The 20,044-nt window shown below is 37.3% G+C and overlaps 1 protein-coding gene across 4 annotated transcripts in view; it reads left to right on the plus strand.

Annotated features, from left to right (window-relative positions):
* The window catches only part of SEC24D (SEC24 homolog D, COPII coat complex component), a 103,426-nt gene that overhangs the window by 26,881 nt on the left and 56,501 nt on the right, over window positions 1-20,044 (plus strand). For all 4 annotated transcript variants that reach the window (XM_032858748.1, XM_032858747.1, XM_032858749.1 and 1 more), the window contains exons 7-8: window positions 3,853-3,964; window positions 9,523-9,650. In XM_032858748.1, coding sequence (XP_032714639.1) covers window positions 3,853-3,964; window positions 9,523-9,650 — 240 coding nt within the window. The remainder of the gene's footprint in view (window positions 1-3,852; window positions 3,965-9,522; window positions 9,651-20,044) is intronic.

The following is a 20,044-nucleotide window of genomic DNA, read 5'->3' on the forward strand; positions in this document are numbered from 1 at the left end:
TCAACACTCCGCAAAGTGCGCTGCTCCCAGGATGGTACCATCAGCATCAGCTGGGCGCTCCCTAGCAATTCGTGTTTGCAGGCTCCACCCAGACGTACAGACTCAGAATCTTTAGGGGAGGGACCGTGGAATCTGTGTTTTAACAAGCTCTCCAGATGATTCATAGGCACACTAAGAGACGCTGCTATAGGTGATCCCATCCATTCTCATGGCTTTAAATGAAGATGCAGATATTCCTATTCAAGATGTTTCCCTGAAATCTAGATTCCAACCCCATCCTTCCAGTTCCTCAGGCCCCAAATCCTGGAGTCATCCTTGTTTCTTTCTTGCACAGTGTCCTTTAGCTAATTCTATTGGTTCTAGTCCTGCCTTCTTTGCTCATCCTTGTCCAAGCCACAGCCATCTGTCCACCTTGATTATTGTTAGAGTCTCCTGTCTCCCTGATCTTCCAGCCTGCACCCAGCAGCCAGGATGATCCATTCAAATTAGAAGTCAGCTCATGCTACAACTCAGAACAAAACCCTCCAGTATTCCTTTAGTTAAACACCAGTTCTTACAGTGGCCTGTTAGAGCCTGCATTATTTGTCACCCCGGCTCTGCCATGCCTCTCATCATTCACACACACACACACACACACACACACACACACACACAAGCTCTCTGATTTCGTTCTCCATCATTTTGCTTCAGCCACACCAGCCTCCTTATTATTCCTTAAACATTCTAAGTGTACTCTTGCCTCAAGACCTTTCCACTTGATATTTCCTCTGCCTGATAAATGCAGGGCATGGCTCATGTCCTCATTTCCTTCCTGTCCTCATTCATCCCAGTCTCCCTGGTACCCTTATACGTATCACTCCATATCCACAGTACTTAGTATTACTTGACATAGGTGTGTCTTATTTATACATTTATTGATTGCCTGTCTTTCATACTGTAATGTCAGCTTCTTGAGGTCAAGAATTTGGTTTTGTTCACTACTGTGTCTCCAACAGCTACAACACAGCCTGGTACATAGTATACGTTCATATATTAGTTGAATGAATGAGTGAGTGAGGGTTAACAACAAAACCAACAAGCAGTATTGCTGTGATTCATCCAAGACCCTTAAAATGCATACATACAGATTCAGTCCAGTGTTATTTTTATAATAAAAGTAATTAAATAGCCATGCCAGATGGAGCCTGTTTATGTTCTATCAAAGTGACATGCTTTAACTGACTAAATAATTTCTTCCTTCTGGAAAGAAAGCTGTAAAATCATGTTTATTGAATTCCTGTTACATGGCAGTCCTGAGTTAAGTGCTCGCTCCAACCCTTTCAGGTGGTGGTATTATCCATATTGTGAGAATGATAAAACTGGTATCACCATTGAAACTCTTCCTCGCTCTCTTTCTTTCTTTCTTTTTTTTAAAGATTTTATTTATGTGACAGACAGAGATCACAAGTAGGCAGAGAGAGAGAGAGGAGAAAGCAGGCTTCCCGCTGAGCAGAGACCCCGATGCGGGGCTCGATCCCAGGACCCTGGGATCATGACCTGAGCCGAAGGCAGAGGCTTTAACCCACTGAGCCGCCCAGGTGCCCCCGTCACTCTCTTTCTATATTTGCAGGAGGACCATTCAGAAATGGAGCTCTTCCTGTCCCCCCAGTCTCACCACCCTGAAGCTCAGATAATTCTGCTTTAAGCAACCTGTCTTAAAGCAGATGTGTGCAGGGCGGGCACCTGGGTGGCTCAGTTGGTTAAGCAACTGCCTTCGGCTCAGATCATGATCCTGGGGTCCCAGGATCAAGTCCCACATCGGGCTCCCTGCTCGGTCAGCTCTGCTGACCTTTCTCCTCTCATGCTCTCTCTCATTCTCTCTCTCTCTCTCAAGTATATAAATAAAATCTTAAAAAAAAAAAAAAAAAGCAGATGTGTGCACACATCTCCTGACCTTGCTCCTCCCTTACTCTTCTTGTTCCTTTATCTCAAGAGAATCTTTTTTTCTTTCCTGATTTTATTTTATGATTCCATAATACTCTTTTCATAGCAGACAAGTACAAAAGTAACTCTAGTTGCATGTCTTCTGAAGGAAAAATAATCTATATGTTTTGAGGTAGCTTTGGCATTATCAAGGGTCACTGCCATCAAATCGAAATCCCATATGTACTGAGTCATTGTAAAAATCTCTATTGAAATTTCTGTGTATTGTTAAATCTCCAAGCCTGTTTTTGAGAACATCCATTTGAGGTAAATTTTAAAAACTTAATAACCTATATTTTAAAAAATTACTGGAAGTGTTTTAATATTTCTTCCTCCCTTTATAATATTACAGCCAAGATGTGAACTAGTTTAGAAATATAATTACCACATACAACATTGTTTCTTTGGAGGCTGTGCTTTGTAAGTTGCAAACAACTAATTTAAAAATAAATTTTTAGGAAATATAGCCTATTTGAAGTCTGGAAACTATGTTCAATATGCAGATTATTATGGCTTTTAATTTGGTTTCATATTTGACACTTCATTGGTTGAAATGATTACTCTAAATGTTGATTATATAAAAAGTTCTCCAATTTAGAAAGAACCAGATTAAGCTTAGGATAAAAATATAGGATATAATAGTGTTTTGATTTTTCTGTTTGTGTCTTGTCTGTGTCCATGGTAGCTTTTGGTCTCATCTGCATCTTATAGTTACGGTTGGAGCATATTCTGTATATTTTAATTTAATAAATTCAAATCCTATGAAATTAGAAATAACAGAAATGTGTGGATATAAAGGCAGGTTAAATCTACCTCTGATATGCCAAAAAACCAATGATATCAGTGCCAGTTAGGCCTGGATTGGATGAGATGGGAGGGCAAAATGGAGAAGGTAACATTTCAGAGTTTGGGGGAAGACAATTTTCATATTACTAGTTTCTTTAGGAATATAAAGAACGACATATCCTCCAAAGCTGGGTAGTGTATTCTGGGCACTTGCTCATTTATCTCTCTTTTTTCTCTTTTTACTTTCTTCTTCTTCTTCTTTTTTTTTTTTAACCCCCTTGCCTCTGATCTCTTCTTTTTGATGACAGAGAAGTGAGAGCAAGGAGGAGATAAAGGGAAAGAGGAAGATAATTATTAGGATGCCTTCTTATTTTCTTCTTAACTCCATGCTACTAGATTTTATTATTTTTATCCCTAAGCAACTACATAAAAGACAAATTTTTATCTTTTTTTTAAGACAAATTGTTATCTTTACATTATTTACCAATAAATATTTTAGTAGAGACATATGAAGTGTTTCCAAATTAGATGACAAAACTCTTAGGGACTTTTTTCTTCTGATATCTATACAATAGGCAACTTCCCCGTGGGAACACTGTATTGTTTGTTTTTTTACTGTCTCATGGAGCAGGGGTGAGGTGGAAGAACTTGAAAGGCAAATTGAGGGTCAAGAGGGATTTAAAGAAAAAAGTTAAGGTGTTTTAGGCTGTATTGTAAATCATTGCTTCTGAATTTAATGATTTTTAGCTTTGTATATTTTCCTTTAACTATAAAAGGTATTTTCTTTAAAAGCTATTTTTAATTTCTTTTTCTACCAGAATCTTTTTTTTTAATGCTTATCTATGGTTCCAATAAAAAAAATGAATAAAAATGAAGTTCTCTGAAGGGTCAGAACTCAGAGTATTACAGAAGAGAATTTAGCAGCTGCTGCTCTAAAATTGTATGTTTCAAAAGTAGGTTCTCAGTGAAAATTTGGTCTGAAATGAACTAAAAGGATTTAGAAAATGCCTATTTGTGTGTATGTGAATAATGAAAGAGGGGGAGAGAGGGGATGTTTGGAAGAGTCTTAACTTATTTTAACTTGTTCTTGATATCTTATATCAGATACAGGTGATCGAGAATGACAGAGCCACTAGAGGAGGACAAGTCTATGCCACCAATTCCAGAGGCCAGGTCCCTCCCCTGGTCACTACAGATTGTGTGATACAAGACCAAGGTATTTATTGTCAGTAGTATTTTTCATTGAGGTTTTAAAAGTCTTCACCATTTTTTAAAAGTAAATACACTGACACCCTTCAGTAATGCTGTCCTTGATGGGGAACCTCTCTAAAGGTGATAATGGGGATCAATTTGCCATCAATTGCTTAAGCACTGAGAATGTATTATCAACTGCATTCTATTTCCTGCTTGCAGCAGTCTAGAGAGTTTCTGGTGAGGTAGAGCTCAATATACCAGTTTAAGAAAATTATTTTAGTTTATGGGGTTAAATTAGTACATACCCTACTTTGGTTTACCTTATTTACAACATTAGAAACCTAGCCAAGATAGCATGAGTAGAGCAGTAGTGGATTGAACACTTGAGAAATTGGCATACTTGGTTCTAGCCCCAGTGATTTTTTTTTTTTCCAGCAGATTCTTTAACTTGTGGGTTCTGTTTTTCCAATTTTGAACTGGGATGAGGAAAGGCTGAGCTTTATTTCCACTAGCTATACTCTATGTGCTGCCGGTTTAATATATCTGTCTTTGTGCAGGTTTGCTCTTTCCAGGAATATATAATTATTCCATTCTTTATGGCAAGCTAAATCACACCTGATGAAATCATTATTACTTATTTCCTGAATTTTTTATCATCCTATACAGAAACTCTGTGCCCACTGAACAATAACTCCCTCTTCCTTCACTCCTCACAGCCCCCGTATCCTCTATTCTATTTTCTGTCTCTGAAGTTGCCTATTCTAGGTACCTTATGTAAGTGGAATCATACAATATTCGTCTTTTTGTGTCTGGCTTATTTCACCTGCCATAATATTTTCAAGGTTCATCTATGGTATAGAATGTATCAGAATTTCATTCTTCTTTTGGGCTGAATAATATTCACTTTTACATATATAGACATTGGGTTTATCCATTCATCTGTTGAAGGATATTTTGCTATTATGAGTAGCCATAGCAGCCACGTGGCTGCTGTGAACACTGGTGTTCATGCATCTGTTTGAGTCCCTGCTTTCAGTTCCTCTGGGTGTATCCCTAGAAGTGGAATTACTGGATCATCGGGCAGATATAAAGAAAGAGCATGGAAGGCTCAGGAAGAGAAAGGAAGGACTAGTGAAGTGGCAAGGTCCAGATCATCATCATTTCTCCTGCAGTCCAGCCCTTGGCAAGGAGAGAGAGCTGCCTGCCATGGAGCCCTGAAATTGACCCTGTGCTGTGAAGCCCCTTTGTCTGGCCTGGCTAATCAGCTGATACTTACTAGTGAAATTTTCAGGATGTAGCCCAAATCTCATACATGTGCAGAAATTCACAAACATAAGTAGAACACAGAGGCAGAAGGTACCTTGGCCTTCATTGGTTTATCTCTCCCACTTTACAGATGTGAGGGTCCTAAGGCCCAAGGAGCTTAAGTGACTTGCCCAAAACTACGCAGCTGGTTAGGAGTGACTCCAATAAAGAAAAACGCCTACTTAAAAAATAATATTTTTGTTGCCTACAAAAATTATATATATATTATTTCTTTGGCTACAGGATCTAATTTGAGACTCAGTTCGTCCCTTGATTCTGTACTTCTCCCTATCCTGCAAGACCCTGTTCAAGTACCATATATTTTGTGTAGTCACCTCTGATCCACGTGGCTGACTCATTGCCTCCCTGGGCTACTTAGTGAATTTGCTCCTTTGTGATACTTACCATGCCATTTTCCAGTTATCTGCTTTTATTATCACTTTCTCCTACCAGATTTTGAAGCCTGAGGCTTCACTTGCCTCTGTCCCTAAGCCTCTAGCAGGGGCTTAGCTTCCTAGATATTTGTTGAATGATTAATTTATTGAATGTTTTCCAGTCAGATTTCCCAATAAAGCTCTTTATTAAGCATTGCAAAGAGTTTTGATTCTTAATTACTGAGATTGCTAAGTTATCTATTGTAGCCATATCTTTCATGCCCCACTTTTGCATACCTGTTTATAAAAACAAATTCTCGGTGCCTTTTTAAAAAAAGATTTTATGTATGTATGCATTTATTTATTTGAGACAGAGGGAGAGAGAGAGCATGAGTGGGGGGAGGAAGAGGGACAAGCAGACTCCACACTGAGCGTGGAACCCAACTTGGGGCTTGATCCCAGGACCCTGAGATCATGATCTGAGCTGAAATCAAGAGTCAGACGCTTAACTGATTGAGCCAGTTAGGTGCCCCAAACAAATTCTCAATGGCTTTTAAAAAATCTTATCTTTGTGTGTATTATCTTCTTGAAACCAAAGTTTGTTTTGTCCCTTATGAGCTCATCCATATGCATATTTCACTGTCAAGAGCTAAAAACCCTTTAAAGAACAAACACTCAGTTTCAATATATTGTCAGTAATTTTGGCTAGTAAAAATTGAGTACAAAGAAAAATTAAAATGCACTTTAAAATATTCAAAAATTCTTATTTCACAGTCTGTGTAAAGTTCTTATTTTATAGTCTTGTGTGATTTAATGAGGAAGATCTTGTCTAAGTTTTTTTTTTAATCTAAGTTATGTGAAATGTTTAACAATAACAGGGGCTCAAGCATATTTACATTTATTGCCTAATTTTTGTTTTTCTTTCATTTCTGCTGCCAAGACTCTTGTTTTACCGCATGTTAGTATTTACCTAGACTCTAATTGTAATGACCAGTCTACCTGTCTCTAATGTTTTCCTGCCCCCAGATGCTGTCAGTGTCTGGTAATTTAGTTTTTTCAAGTGTTTATGTGATTATATTGCCCTTGCTAAAAAAAAAAAAAAAAAAAAAAAAAAAAAATGTCCCATCATTGCCCATGGGCAAAAGGATTGATCTTAACTCCTCATCCTTCAGAACCTGGACCCAACTTATCTGGGATATAGCAAAGAATTATAATGGGTTCTAATACCACTTTTGTCATTTACTCTAAACCCCTTAAGCTTTGGCATGTCACTTAACCTCCTGATGCCTCAGTTTTCTCCTCTGTAAAATGTGGTCTTAAGGGTATCAGTCTCATAGGGCAATTGTGAAACTAAAGTGAGTTCACATGTAACCTCTTAAAATGATGCCTAATATGCTGGCAATTACTGTCATAATTATGAATCCAGTTTTGGGCTCTGCTGCAGAGGCTCCGAGAGACAACAGCAGAAACATGGTACCAACAACTGGATTCAGCCTGTATTCATGTCAATTTGTCGTGCACAGTATTTTGTTTTGTTTCTATTTGAAGTAGTTGCCATTATATAAAATTGGAATATCTTATGTAAAAATGCAGATTTCTAGCTGGTCTTAAAAAGTAGAATCTGGCAGTAATAGGTTAAAGCTGAACAGAAGAAACTGAGCTTTCTGAGGTCTAGCTTTCCTCTTATTCTAGACCCACCCATGCGGCAAAACCTGGCCAGAGGAAGGCTCCCAGCCCGGCCTGCTGCTCACCCCGTAAACTCAGGACCACGCGCTTCCCAGCACACTGTACTTCCCCGAGTCCTTTCACTTTTCCTCTCTCCTTAGTAACTGTTTCACATTCCTTCCTGAAACCTGCAACCTCTCCCAACCTTTCTTTTAACTGCTCATATGTCCTCCTTTCTAAGAAAATTGTGCAGTCAGAAGAGAACTTCTACAGATTCTCACCATTCTATCAGCCCCTGCCTTAATGTGCACCTGTGCTCTGCCTTTCTGCTTTTGGCCATAAAGGAATGATCTGTGCTCCATTCAGAAGCCAGCCTCTCCTGCTGTGCACTGCTCTAGTATGTTGCTACAATAAGCCTTCCCTCTTTCTCTTATGTCATCATTATCTCTCTTTTTATACTCTCCTATCTTAAATAATAAAAAAAAATTTTTTTTGACCTGTTTTCCTTACAGCTAGCCTTCTTTTCTTTGCTCCCCAATGCAACACAACTTGAAAGGCTTATTGCCAATTCTTTTTCTCTCAAACTCACTGTAGGCAGGCTTCCCACCCCAGGCCCTATTCCACCAAAACTCTGTCTTCTGGGTCTCTAGCATCCTCCATATTGTTAAATCCAGTGGTGGCTTTTTTTTTTTTTTTTTTTACATTTTTATTTAAAGCCCAGTTAGTTAACATACAGTGTAATATTAGTTTCAGGTATACAATATCGTGATTCAACACTTCCATTCAACACCCGGTGCTCATGACAAGGGCCTTCCTTAATCCCCATCACCTATTTCACCTGCTGTCGCCCCCACCTCTCCTCTGGCAACCATCAGGTCGTTCTCTATAGTTAAGAGTCTGTCTTGGTTTGCCCCCCTCTCTTTTTTCCCTTTGCTCATTTATTTTGTTTCTTAACTCCCACATTTGACTGAAATCAGTGTTTGTCTTTGTCTGATTGATTTATTTTGCTTAGCGTAGTGCTCTCTAGCTCCATCTTTGTCACTGCAAATGGCATGTACATCCCGTGGTCTTGCTGATTTAGCAGTACAGCACAGAGGATCATGCTTTTCCTTGTGTACTTTCTTCAACTCCCGGACACCAGATGCTCCTTGTTTTAACCTTCTCAATCCTTTAACTGGTTTCTTCTTTTCCTCTGACTTCTTTATGTTAGAGGACCCAGGACTTAGTTCTTTGTCTTCCTCTCTGGTCACAGTTACTTCGTTGGTGGTTTCAAGGTAGTTTCATGGCTTTAGTTTGCTCTTTATAGAAAATTCCCAAGTGTGTATCTTCAGCCCAGGGCCTAGACTCACGTATCTAGTTGTTTACAGAGTTCCCAAAGTGGACATGTCTGAAGCCAGATTCCTGATCTCTGCCCACAATCCCATTAACACACCCCTTCCCTTCTTGCAGCTTTTCTCTTGTCAATTAGTGGCAACTTCATGCTTCTGGTATCTCAGGCCAAAAACCTTGGAGCCATTCTCGATCTTCTCTTTCTTTCCCACCTCCCATCTTCATACCCCATACATCACTCCCATCAACAATCAGTGTACTTCCAAAATATGTCCAGGATATGGCCACTTTCAGTAACTCTGGTTATTGGTCCCTGGTCCCTGCCCCCACCATTTCTCCTCTGGTTACTGCACAAACGTTTGTTACTTCTCTGAACTCTTCACTGGCTGCTGTACCCAGCATGTGCTCCATTCTAGCCACACAGGCCTCTCGTGACTCCACCAGGTCGGACATGCCCTGCTCCCAGCCACCTGCCTGAGTAAATATGCCTTGCTTCCTGGGAGTCTACTCAAATGTTACCTTTTAAATAAGGCCCACTCTGTAACTGTTTAAAGTTGCAGTCAGCCTCCTCCTACCCCTTAACCAGATATGCTTTTTTCATAGCACTTTCATCTTGTAATGACCTGTGCAATTTACTCATTTATTGGGTTTAATAGTTATTGTCTGTATCTTCTATAAGAACATAAGCTCTACAAGGAAGCAATTAGGACATGTCTAAAACTTAGTAGACATTCAATAAATATAAATATAAACATAGATTGTAGCATTGCATAATACTATTTTTAGAAATCATGAAGAAAGTTATACAAATAAGGCAATGTGTTATCTAGAATTACAAATATTTAAATATTATAAGGCAGATTTTCTTTCTCAGCAAATTTTAAGTGTGTTCCTTTACACATTTCAGGCAATGCTAGTCCTCGATACATTCGTTGCACAACATACTGTTTCCCATGCACGTCAGATATGGCCAAGCAAGCTCAGATTCCATTAGCTGCTGTCATCAAACCCTTTGCCACAATTCCTTCAAATGAGGTAAGAATGATAAAAACAGCAATTCAAGGGGCACCTGGCTGGCTCAGTTGGTGGAACATGTGACTTGATCTTGGGGTTATGAGTTCGAGTCCCACGTTGGATGTAGAGAATACTTAAAATCTTAAAGGAAATAGCACTCAGTAATTTAACGGTTCTAAAATTCTTCTTTCATTTTTGTTTTCTTATACATTATTATTATAAACAGAAAACTGGAGACTCTTTATATAATGCAGAAACATCTAATCATTCAATTCACTAGGAAAACCCAAATCTGACAAGCTGTGTTTTTTGACAACCCATATAACAAACACTGAAGAAAAGGTCACTTTTGGGTCTGTTGTAACAATCTGCAGATTCAGGAAATATGGAATGTCACATAGTGACAAATACTAAGACTTATCATGTGACCTTTATACCTAGTTTCAGGCTTCAACATTCAGCATTCAGATGTTCTGGTGAAGGAAGCTAACAGAGCCTGAGGTCTGTGGTCTTACTAAGATGCTTTAATAGGGGCAAAGGGTTAGGGTTAACCCTAACCTTAAGTCTGTTTGATTAGAAAGCATTTGTTTTGACTTGGAAGGAGGTACTCAATATATGATTCATTGGGAAAAAAGATAAGAAGTGGTGTTTATTTAAAATTTCTGATATTAGGATGGTGTTAATTGATGTTTTGATTGAGACATCCCCCCAACACAGCTGTCATTCCTTCATTTCATGCCCTGAATGGTGGATACCCACATGCACGCAGACACACAAGGTACTATAGTAGAGCTAGTCAAATAGGTGAAGAAAAGCTTGAATTCTAGCTGGAACTTTGAGCATAATCCCATTGCAGTATTCCAGTAAACTGTACTGAACCCTGGATTCCTTTTGCTCCACCCAGATTCTCTTCCCAACTTCCCAGCTTCCCAAGAACGTCAGCTTGGCTGTAATGACCCTTTGAGGTTGGCTGACCTAATGAATACCTAACAGCACCTGAACTGAAGGCAGAGCATCTGCACCAGAGAGCAGATTTGTCCCCTTTCATGGGCTGGCCATCAGCCCATACGAGCGGTACAATGGCCTCGGCAGGGGGCGGGGGGTGGGGAACAAAGGGGTCTGCTTTACATCACTTCAGGGAAGGAGGAAACAGAAGAGAGACAGTGTGCATATGGACAGTGGTTTTCATACCCTTTGAGATGTCCACTCATTCTCCTTATAGTGTGGCAGGATGCTGCCTTCTCTTTGGGGGTAGAGTGACAGGGTAGAGTGGGGCAGAGAAGAGGCTGTTTCTAGAAGCCAGTCTTATATGCAGTATAGTCTCATATTTGTAAGTCAAGAAGTATGCTCAGTATTTACTTATTTTAAGTATGGTCTCTTATAGGATGGCCCCAGAAAAATTAATGTCCATAAAATCCTCTTTAAAATCTCTGTGCTTAATAAGGATAAGGTAAACTGATGTGTAATGACAGAGATCCATGCTAAATATAATGTGTATGTGTGTTTTAAATAATAGCTAGAAGTAATTTTTAACTATTTTTCAATAATTTTACTATGAAAATTTTCAAGCATACAGAAAATTTAAAAGAATTTTATAGTGAACACCTAGATTCTATCATTAACATTTAACTTTACTTGTTTTTATCACCTTTTATTTCATCTGTTCATCAATCCATCTTTTCCTTTATGCATTTCAAAGTAAATTGCGGGCAGTAATTAGTAATACTGCCCACTAAATATTCCAGCATGCATATCATTAATGAGAGTTCACTATTTTCTTACAGATTATTTTTTCTTTTGAGGCAAAATTGATTTACAATAAAGTGCATATATCTTAAGTAACCACTCACTGAATTTTGACAAATGGATACACCTGGGCAACCCTAATCTCTCTCAAGATGAAAAACATTACTGTCAGCCTTAGAAGTATTTCATCCCTTTCTATCAGCCTCCCACCCCTTCTAACATCCTTCTTTCCCTGGCAACCATTGTTCTGATTTTTTTTTCCACCATAGATTTGTTTTGCTTGTTGTAGGTCCGCATATAAATAGATTTCCAGAGTATACACTCTTCTGTGTAAGGTTTCTATCATCAGCATCATGTTTTAGAGTGCCATCAACATGGAATTGCATGTATTAGTAGTTTTCTCTCTTTTTTATTGCTGAATGGTATTTGATTATATGGACATACTAGTTTGTTTATCTGTTCTTTTACTGATGGACATCTGGGCTCTTTCCAGTTTTTGGCTCTTATGAATAAAGCTTCCATAAATATTCTTGTACAAGTCTTTCTGTGGACATATATTCATTTCTCTTAGATTAATAACTGTGAGTAATTTTCTGGCTCATGAAATACATGTTTCTTTTTAGTTTTATAAGAAACTGCCAGACCATTTTCTTAAATGATTATACCGCTTCATAGTCCTTCTAACATTGTATTTAGAGAGCCAGTCGCTCATTATCTCCTCTCTTTGGTATTGTTGTTTCTTATAATTTTAGAATTTTTTTTAAAGGTTTTATTTATTTATTTGAGAAAGAGTGCATGCATTAGTGGGGAACCTAGGACTCCTGGGACTCTGGGATCATCACCTGAGCCGAAGGATAATGCTAGCTAAGTAAGCCACCCAGGCACCCCTAATTTTAGAAGTTTTGATAGCTCTGGAGTAGTATCCATGAGATGTGTTTTTATTTCAGTTTTTATACTTTGAACAAAATTTAAAGAAGTACCAGTGAATAACATCACGCTCACATACATACCACCCATCACTAACAAATGTTAACATATTATCATATTTGCTTAAAAAATTTTATGAGAATTAAAACTTCATAGCTACATATGATATCTCCTTTATCAGGCCATTCCTCTCCCTCCCTCCCTCTTAGGGGCAGACACTGTAACGAATTTGGTATGCATCCTCCCTGTATGTGACTTTATATATTGACTTTATGCTCATGAATCCTTCATAATATGTAGTATCATTTTGCTTTTTGATGACTCAATTAATTTTAAACAAGTAAAATACAAACTTAGATGAGAGCGGTATACAATGAAAAAAAAGATCCCTTCCTACCCTTCTACCTTCTCCCTTATAGACAATCTTTACCTATTCTTTGTGATTCTTTCTAGAAATGGAAAATGCATATACTAGCATATAAGTGTACATCCTTTAAAAAATAAATATATAGATGGTAGTATAGCATACACTCTCTCCTTTCAGTTAACTTGTCTGGCACTCCTACCATGTCACTACCTACAGAGCTGCCTTATTCTTTCCAACAGCTGTGTGGCATGATGTATTAGTAAGACAAACACTATTATAACTGTATGTATCCCCTTTAAGATGTGTAAGATTCCAGAGATGTGAAAATTTAAAATATGAATCCTAAAATTGAAGGAAAAATAGTAACATGAGTGTGTCTGAGAGAAGGTGATAGCAAACCCTTGACACATCTCGGAGGGGATGGGCTTGCTGCAGATGTACACTCTCTACCTTACTCATTCCTATGCTATCTGAATCATTTTACAGTAATCTGTTACTTTTATAAGCAGAGGGTAACACTTCTACCTTGAAAGAAAGCCAGGTAGCAACTTTACTCTGTATCAATATGGGATACATGGAATTTCTGCCCCTAGGCAGTGTTGGCTTGAGTGTACCTTGTTCACCTCAATGAATTAGCACAGTTTTCAACTGCACACTAGCAGAAACTTCTCCCTGCTCCTCCCCATGAGACAGCTGCCTGGGGGACCAACCACCAATGAACAGAACAAAATTCAGCAGTTATTCATACCCCAAACAAGAATCTATAACCACCTTCTTGTTATCACCATTTACTATTAACAGTGAAATTTTTCAGTAACATGTTCCTGAAAATAAAAATATTGAGAAAAGCTTTCAGATGTTAGTTCAAGCCCACCCCTACCCCCCTCTATGCATATATACATTTCATACACAGACTAAATGTTTATGTTTTCTATTTAACAAGGTTGTTTGATCTAACCAAACACCATCTCCCAACCAGCATGAAGTTTTTTCCCCTTTGGTGAAAACTTAGGCTGCATTTTAGTCTTTGTGCTTCCCAAATCTTTAATCTTTGTGCTTCCCAAAGTAATAAATGTGTGAGTTCAGAGTGGTGGCTTATTTTTGGAATCTGACTTAGGGAGAAGCTCTACTTGAGAAAATAACATTCTTTATTCTTTTTAAAAAAAAAAAAAAGTTTTTATTTCTTTTCAGCATAACAGTATTCATTGTTTTTGTACCACACCCAGTGCTCCATGCAATCCGTGCCCTCTCTAATACCCACCACCTGGTTCCCCCAACCTCCCACCCCCCGCCCCTTCAAAACCTTCAGATTGTTTTTCAGAGTCCATAGTCTCTCATGGTTCACCTCCCCTTCCAATTTCCCTCAACTCCCTTCTCCTCTCCATCTCCCCTTGTCCTTTATTCTTATCGTATTGCAAGAGACTCTGCACGCTGATCAGGTAAATGTATTTTGACAGTACTGTTTTTTCCTATTGCAGCTCTCTGTACAGAAGAAGCTCTTCCTTTTTCCTTAGACCTTTAAGAACAGGATTACCCTGAATATAATATACACATATATTTTATTCTCTCATATATATAGAGAGAATAATGTGTGTGTATATATATATAATATATACATATGTATATATATAGATATGTAGAGAAAGAAAGAGAGAGAGAGGTATAATTGACAAAGAAATTGTATGATATTTAATGAATATACTATATTTAAGAAGGATGAGTGTCTCTTATGTAGCAGTGTCTTCTGAGTTGGATGGAGATATTCTCTGGTTAAAGAAATACATTTACTTTTGGGGTGTCTGGGTGGCTCAGTGGGGTAAAGCCTCTGCCTTCGGCTCAGGTCATGATTCCAGGGTCCTGGGATCGAGCCCCGCATCAGGCTCCCTGCTCAGGGAGCCTGCTTCCCTTTCTCTCTGCCTGCGTCTCTGCCTACTTGTGATCTCTGTCAAATAAATAAATAAAAATCTTAAAAAAAAAAAAAAAGAAATACATTTACTTTTATTTGTTGAAATAGGCTTACAGGTAAAAAAATAAGAAATATGAAAGGGATGCTAAGGCATCAGGAAGAAGTTCCTAAAGGTTATGCTCTCAGAAGACTTGTCTCCTCTTTGGGGATTAACTGGGCCTCAGTGAAGTGAGCCGCTGGCCCTGGGGACTGTCACTGCTACCCTGTGGTGGTGAGCTGGTGAGGCAAGATTTTTAAAAAGGATTTAATACAGTTGGTTTTTTTTAGTTGGTTCTATTTGACAGAACCTTTTAAAGCATGCCATTGTGTTAGCAACGGCCTATAAAAATAAACCTAATCCAAGCAGTTATGATTAGAGAATGTTCCCTGTGAGCATTTGCTTTGGAGTTGTATGCTACCTTCAAGGGCATATATATGTCATCATTGTTTAAGATTTGATGTTCCTTACTGTAAATTTTAATTTTGTGTGTGTGTTTCAAGTGAAACCCATTGCCACATTCAGTGAAGTTAACTATGAGGAATTTATTCAGGAGAAGTAATTGGTTATCTTTTAAGCTCTTCTGTTGAGTAATTTGTGATTTTTTTTTTTTGATGCTGTATTTTAAGAATGAAGGTAAACATGATATAGACTTCCAATGCAAAAGGATTAAAGATTATATTTAATTTTGCATTTTCTTCAAAATAGGAAATCTTTATAATTTTGACAAGTGCATACATCTGATTATACTTGACATTAAGTTATTTCACCTATAAACCAGATGGAAGAAGCTTTTCCTGCATCTGTGACTAGATTCAGAAATATCTGTTTATATTTTTTTAGATTATAAATGGATATAATAGTCAAAGTAATTTCCTTTCTTGTTGAATTAATGTAGTGCAGATAAAATTTTATCCAATCCTTTACATTTCACTTGATTTATAATCCCCTAATTACTCTGTGCTGGGAACTAAGGTGAACTTTAGGGATATGGGGGAAGAACAAGACCAGTTACTTGTGTCTATGACTTAAAGAAAATCTGCAAGTACCCAGTTAATTTTGGGGGCAGTGTGGAAAAAACTCTGATGGGGACATCTTTGTTCTATGGAGTTTAGGTTCAGGGAAGTTTTACCTTACTTATGGCTTAACGAAGTTTGTCCTATTATTAAACACTGTTTAAATTATTTTTTCTTATTGAGGAGTCATACTCTGATAGATTCAGTAGATAGGAAGAAGCCATTGGAGAGAAAAAGGAATGGATGTCAAAAAACTGACAAAGGGGGTTAAGAAAAAAGGAAAAGACTGTCAGAGGTCAAACCCAACACAAACACGTTATGTCAGAGGTGGATTTTATATGTATCACCTGCAGGAGTGATTGCTTGGTCGTCATACATCTGACTTTTCAGTCAGTCTTGCTGGTGTGAATTGACGGTCTCAGCGGAGTTTACGCTGTGGCTTCATGCATCAGGGGGAAAAATGGTCTCACTCTAGTATTATGTCTGTATGTTATCTTTCAGGAAGATAGCAGCTTGTGAAGTAGGTTTTATCCCAGTTTTGTAGATATAGAAGCTATATAGGTTCTGAGGCTATTAAGTTGTAGAGCTGGGAGCAATGCTGCTAGAACTTGAGATTTCAAATTCCAGCTTCTTTGGCTACATCTGCCTATAAATGATCTTATTTGAGGTTTTATTTAACTAAACACATAGAATAGCTTTTCTTGCTGGCAGTGGTTTTAGCAATGGGCTTCTTGCTTCTTTAAGCTCGAGAGTTATCTTGAAGTGTCTGTCTTAACCTCTTTTCTTAAAGTCTTGTGACTTTAAGCTACAGCTTACTATTCCTTAAAGGCATAGACCATCCAAAATCCGGCCTTCGGCTGGGCATGCCCTAAAGGTCCCAGTTGAAGAAATGCACTCTCTGGGTTGGATAGAGGTTTAGAAGACAAAGATAAACCAAACTACAGAACAGTGATTGATTTTTAGATATTTAGGCTTCTAAATTAATATTTTTCTAGCTCATTAAGTCTTTTTTTTTTTTAAAGAGTTTATTTATTTGAGAGAGTAAGCAAGCGTGAATGGTGGGGGGTGGTGTTGGTCAGAGGGAGAGGGAACCTAGGATCATGACCTGAGCCTAAGGCAGACACTTAACCACCTGAGCCACTCAGGTGCCCCTAGCACAGTATGTCTTATTTATTAAATTCCTTGTTGGCAAATATGTCACTTAATGAAGTAAAGTTTTTAATCTTACTTTGGCTATCCTATTTTATTTTGTACTTTTGAATGACTACAGATTTCTCTTCTAAACCCATTCACCCCTCTAGAAAACTCTGTAACAAAAAAAATCTTTGGGAGATTGTAGATGTATTCTAGCACATACTAATGAATACACATTTCAGTGTATTCAATCATATATTAATGAAGTTATGTTTCATCATAAAGAGCAGAACAGTGAAACAAGTAGGAAGAAATTTTGATCATAATAACAATATTTCAGGAACCAATAAAAATTGACTATTTTCTCCAAAGTACAATAGGTAGTAACCAAATTGTGGAACACTGGGTTTGAAGCCAGGAAATGACTTTAGGTCTCTGCTGTGGCTTGTATTGTGACCTTGGGCCTTTATTCCCAAGAAGGAGCAGTCTGGCTCTGATGTCCTGTAGGTCTAGAAAGTCGCTAGTGTTTACCCTTCTTGTCCACTCTATTGTGTGTTCAGCGTGGATTACCATGAATTTATCACACATCCTATATGTTATTAGAAAATCTTGTGAACAAATTGCACAACCCATCCCAAAGTGGTTTTGTCTATATTATATTTTTAATAAATCTGGATTATATTATTCATTTAAAAAGCACATGAAGATTGTAAGACTATGCATTTTTTACATAGATAAATTGTAAAAATTTATAAATTGCATTTTATGTATATATGATGTATATATATATATACTTTTATAGATATAAATTATATTTTACATAGGTAAAGCTGGCCCAATTTTAGCCAGCTTTAGTGAAAAACATGTCCTGAAATGGAATTGATTACGACAATATTGTGTCCTTTAAAAAACTTTAAGAATACTTATAACTTAAGTTATTCTGAAATGAAAGCTTCAAGAGCCTGATCTATTTTTAATATGTGCATTATAATATGAGGTTGTCTGCTTTAATGCAATATTTTAGAGGGTATTAACATAAAAACTTGGAAAAATAAAATACATGTACTCAAATAGAAATAGAACTATGAATATAACATTTAAAATACTTTAATTTATAAAGTTACTTTAGAAATTGAATCTTACCCCTTAACAATTTTGGTCACTGTTTATATAGTGCTATGAAAAAATTTGGCAGCTGAAGAACAGAATGTTGTCCCTTTTTAGAATGGTGTTACAACAGACATACAGGGGGAGTCACAATTGTCAGGGCAAAGGTTATTAGAATTCTATTTTAACTTTACAGTGTAGACAATAAATGCACCGAGCTTATTTTCTCAATCACCGAACTATTCATGGAAATCTTCATTTTTTACTAAATGGAGAATACCTTCCAGAGAAATAAGAATAAAGAAGAAAACATTCTGCTTTGATTTAATTTTCAGGGACTGTGAGTTTTATGACTTTCCATGCCTGGTGACTGAGTGTGTGGCATCCATAACATAGGATCCAGGACCAGTCTCACTGGACATACAACACCCACCCTGGAGAGGAAATATTTTAGAGCCTCTTGCTACCATTTTCATCAATGCTAAGGCCCACATTTTCTCACATTTTGACATTTCTGAAATAGGAATATCTCTTATTAACAGTGACTTCTTAGCATTGTGTCCTGTTCAGTTGGAAGTTCTTATATCTCTTAAAATTGATGAGATTTTAGAATCAGTGAAAATACACTATGCTTTGCTTCATGGTTCTAACTTTACTCCAGATTTATGGATATTTAGATAATACAAGGGCTTATAATTTATGCAGTTGATATTCTCTTAGTGATCAAGTATGAGAGAACAAAATATTTTAAAGTTTCATATTTGAAAGTTTACTAGGCATTCCACTGATAAAAAGCCAAAAAAATGTTTTTAAATAAAATCCTATTTTGAGAAGAAAGGAAGGAGAGCAGGAGGGAAGGATAGTAGGAAGGAAGGAGAGGGAGAAGAAAACATTATTGCAAACCTTTCATGTCCGAACATGACACCCATGTTTCTCTGAAGCACAAGTGATTTTTGAAGTGATTCTTTGTCAGGAGTTGGGCATAATTATGAGTAAAGTGAGCAAATGCTTTGGAGTCAGATGCAGTTGGGTGTACAGATTAACTCCACCACTTCTGGTAGTGTGACCTTGAAAGTACTTAACTTTTAGGGCCTCATTTCTTAAATAAAATTATGATAACTCTAGTTGCCTGATATCTGCTTAAAAATAGTAAGCTGGTATAAGGAATGATAGTTACTCTTGTTATCATCTTTGTCATTATTAGTATGATTATTTGCTATACAGTGTTAAATTCCTCCATGGAAAATTTTAACTGAGCAATCATTGATTTGGAGAATGTGCTGTATACGAGGAGAAATATGAACTACAGTAACTTAAGTTTACTTGAAATGTATACATTTAAGAGGAATGTTATCATATACCTTCAGTGATTCTAGCTGTACATCTTACCTAAGAAGGAGGAAATTGACATAACCTTCACATTTATATTCATATGTAAGTGGAAAGAGTTAGCTGCTCATTTACATTTTTAAAAAGAAATGTTACATGGTACCTGTTTTTTGGTAGTATATCATAATTTTCTATCTGTATTGTTCAAGTAATAAGCACTCACCATTGCATAAACATTTATATAGCTTTTGGTTTTTCATAAGCTTCTTCATGGACTTTTGCTGGAATAATTTTCCCTTAATCTCTCACACACTATCCTTTTTAGCCCAATTAATTTCTATTTAACTTTTAGATTTCATTTCGAAGTCACCTCCTCAGGGGAGCCTCCCAGGGTATCCCACGTTTAAGCTTGTAGCTCCTCTCATATCATGTGTCACAGTTTGCAGTTTTGTATTTGTGTACTTGTTGGATGTCTTTCTTCCAGTTAAGTTCCATGAGAGTAGGGATCCCGTCTGATTTTTCCTCACTATTGCACTCTCAGGACCTAAAACAGTCCCTGGAACATTTTTGTACTAAATAAATATTTAATATGATATTTTCATTACTCAGAATAATTTATATGTGGAAGTAATTTAGAATTTTGGAGACAAGTAGTTTGATGAAAGTTTCAGAATATAGATCTATATGCTTTAACATTTATTGAGCATCTGCTTTGTGAGTAAATGTTGTTTTTGTAGCTGAATGAATTACAAAGTAAATAAAAGAGGAAGTGACCATCTAGGAACCAAGCTAAAGCTGGAGGGGCATTTTGGTGTCTCCTCTATCCAGGCATCTGACATTTACTTG

Source organism: Lontra canadensis, unplaced genomic scaffold (genome assembly GCF_010015895.1).
Source record: "Lontra canadensis isolate GAN:19392208 unplaced genomic scaffold, GSC_riverotter_1.0 scaffold1, whole genome shotgun sequence".
Taxonomy (NCBI): Eukaryota; Metazoa; Chordata; class Mammalia; order Carnivora; family Mustelidae; genus Lontra; species Lontra canadensis.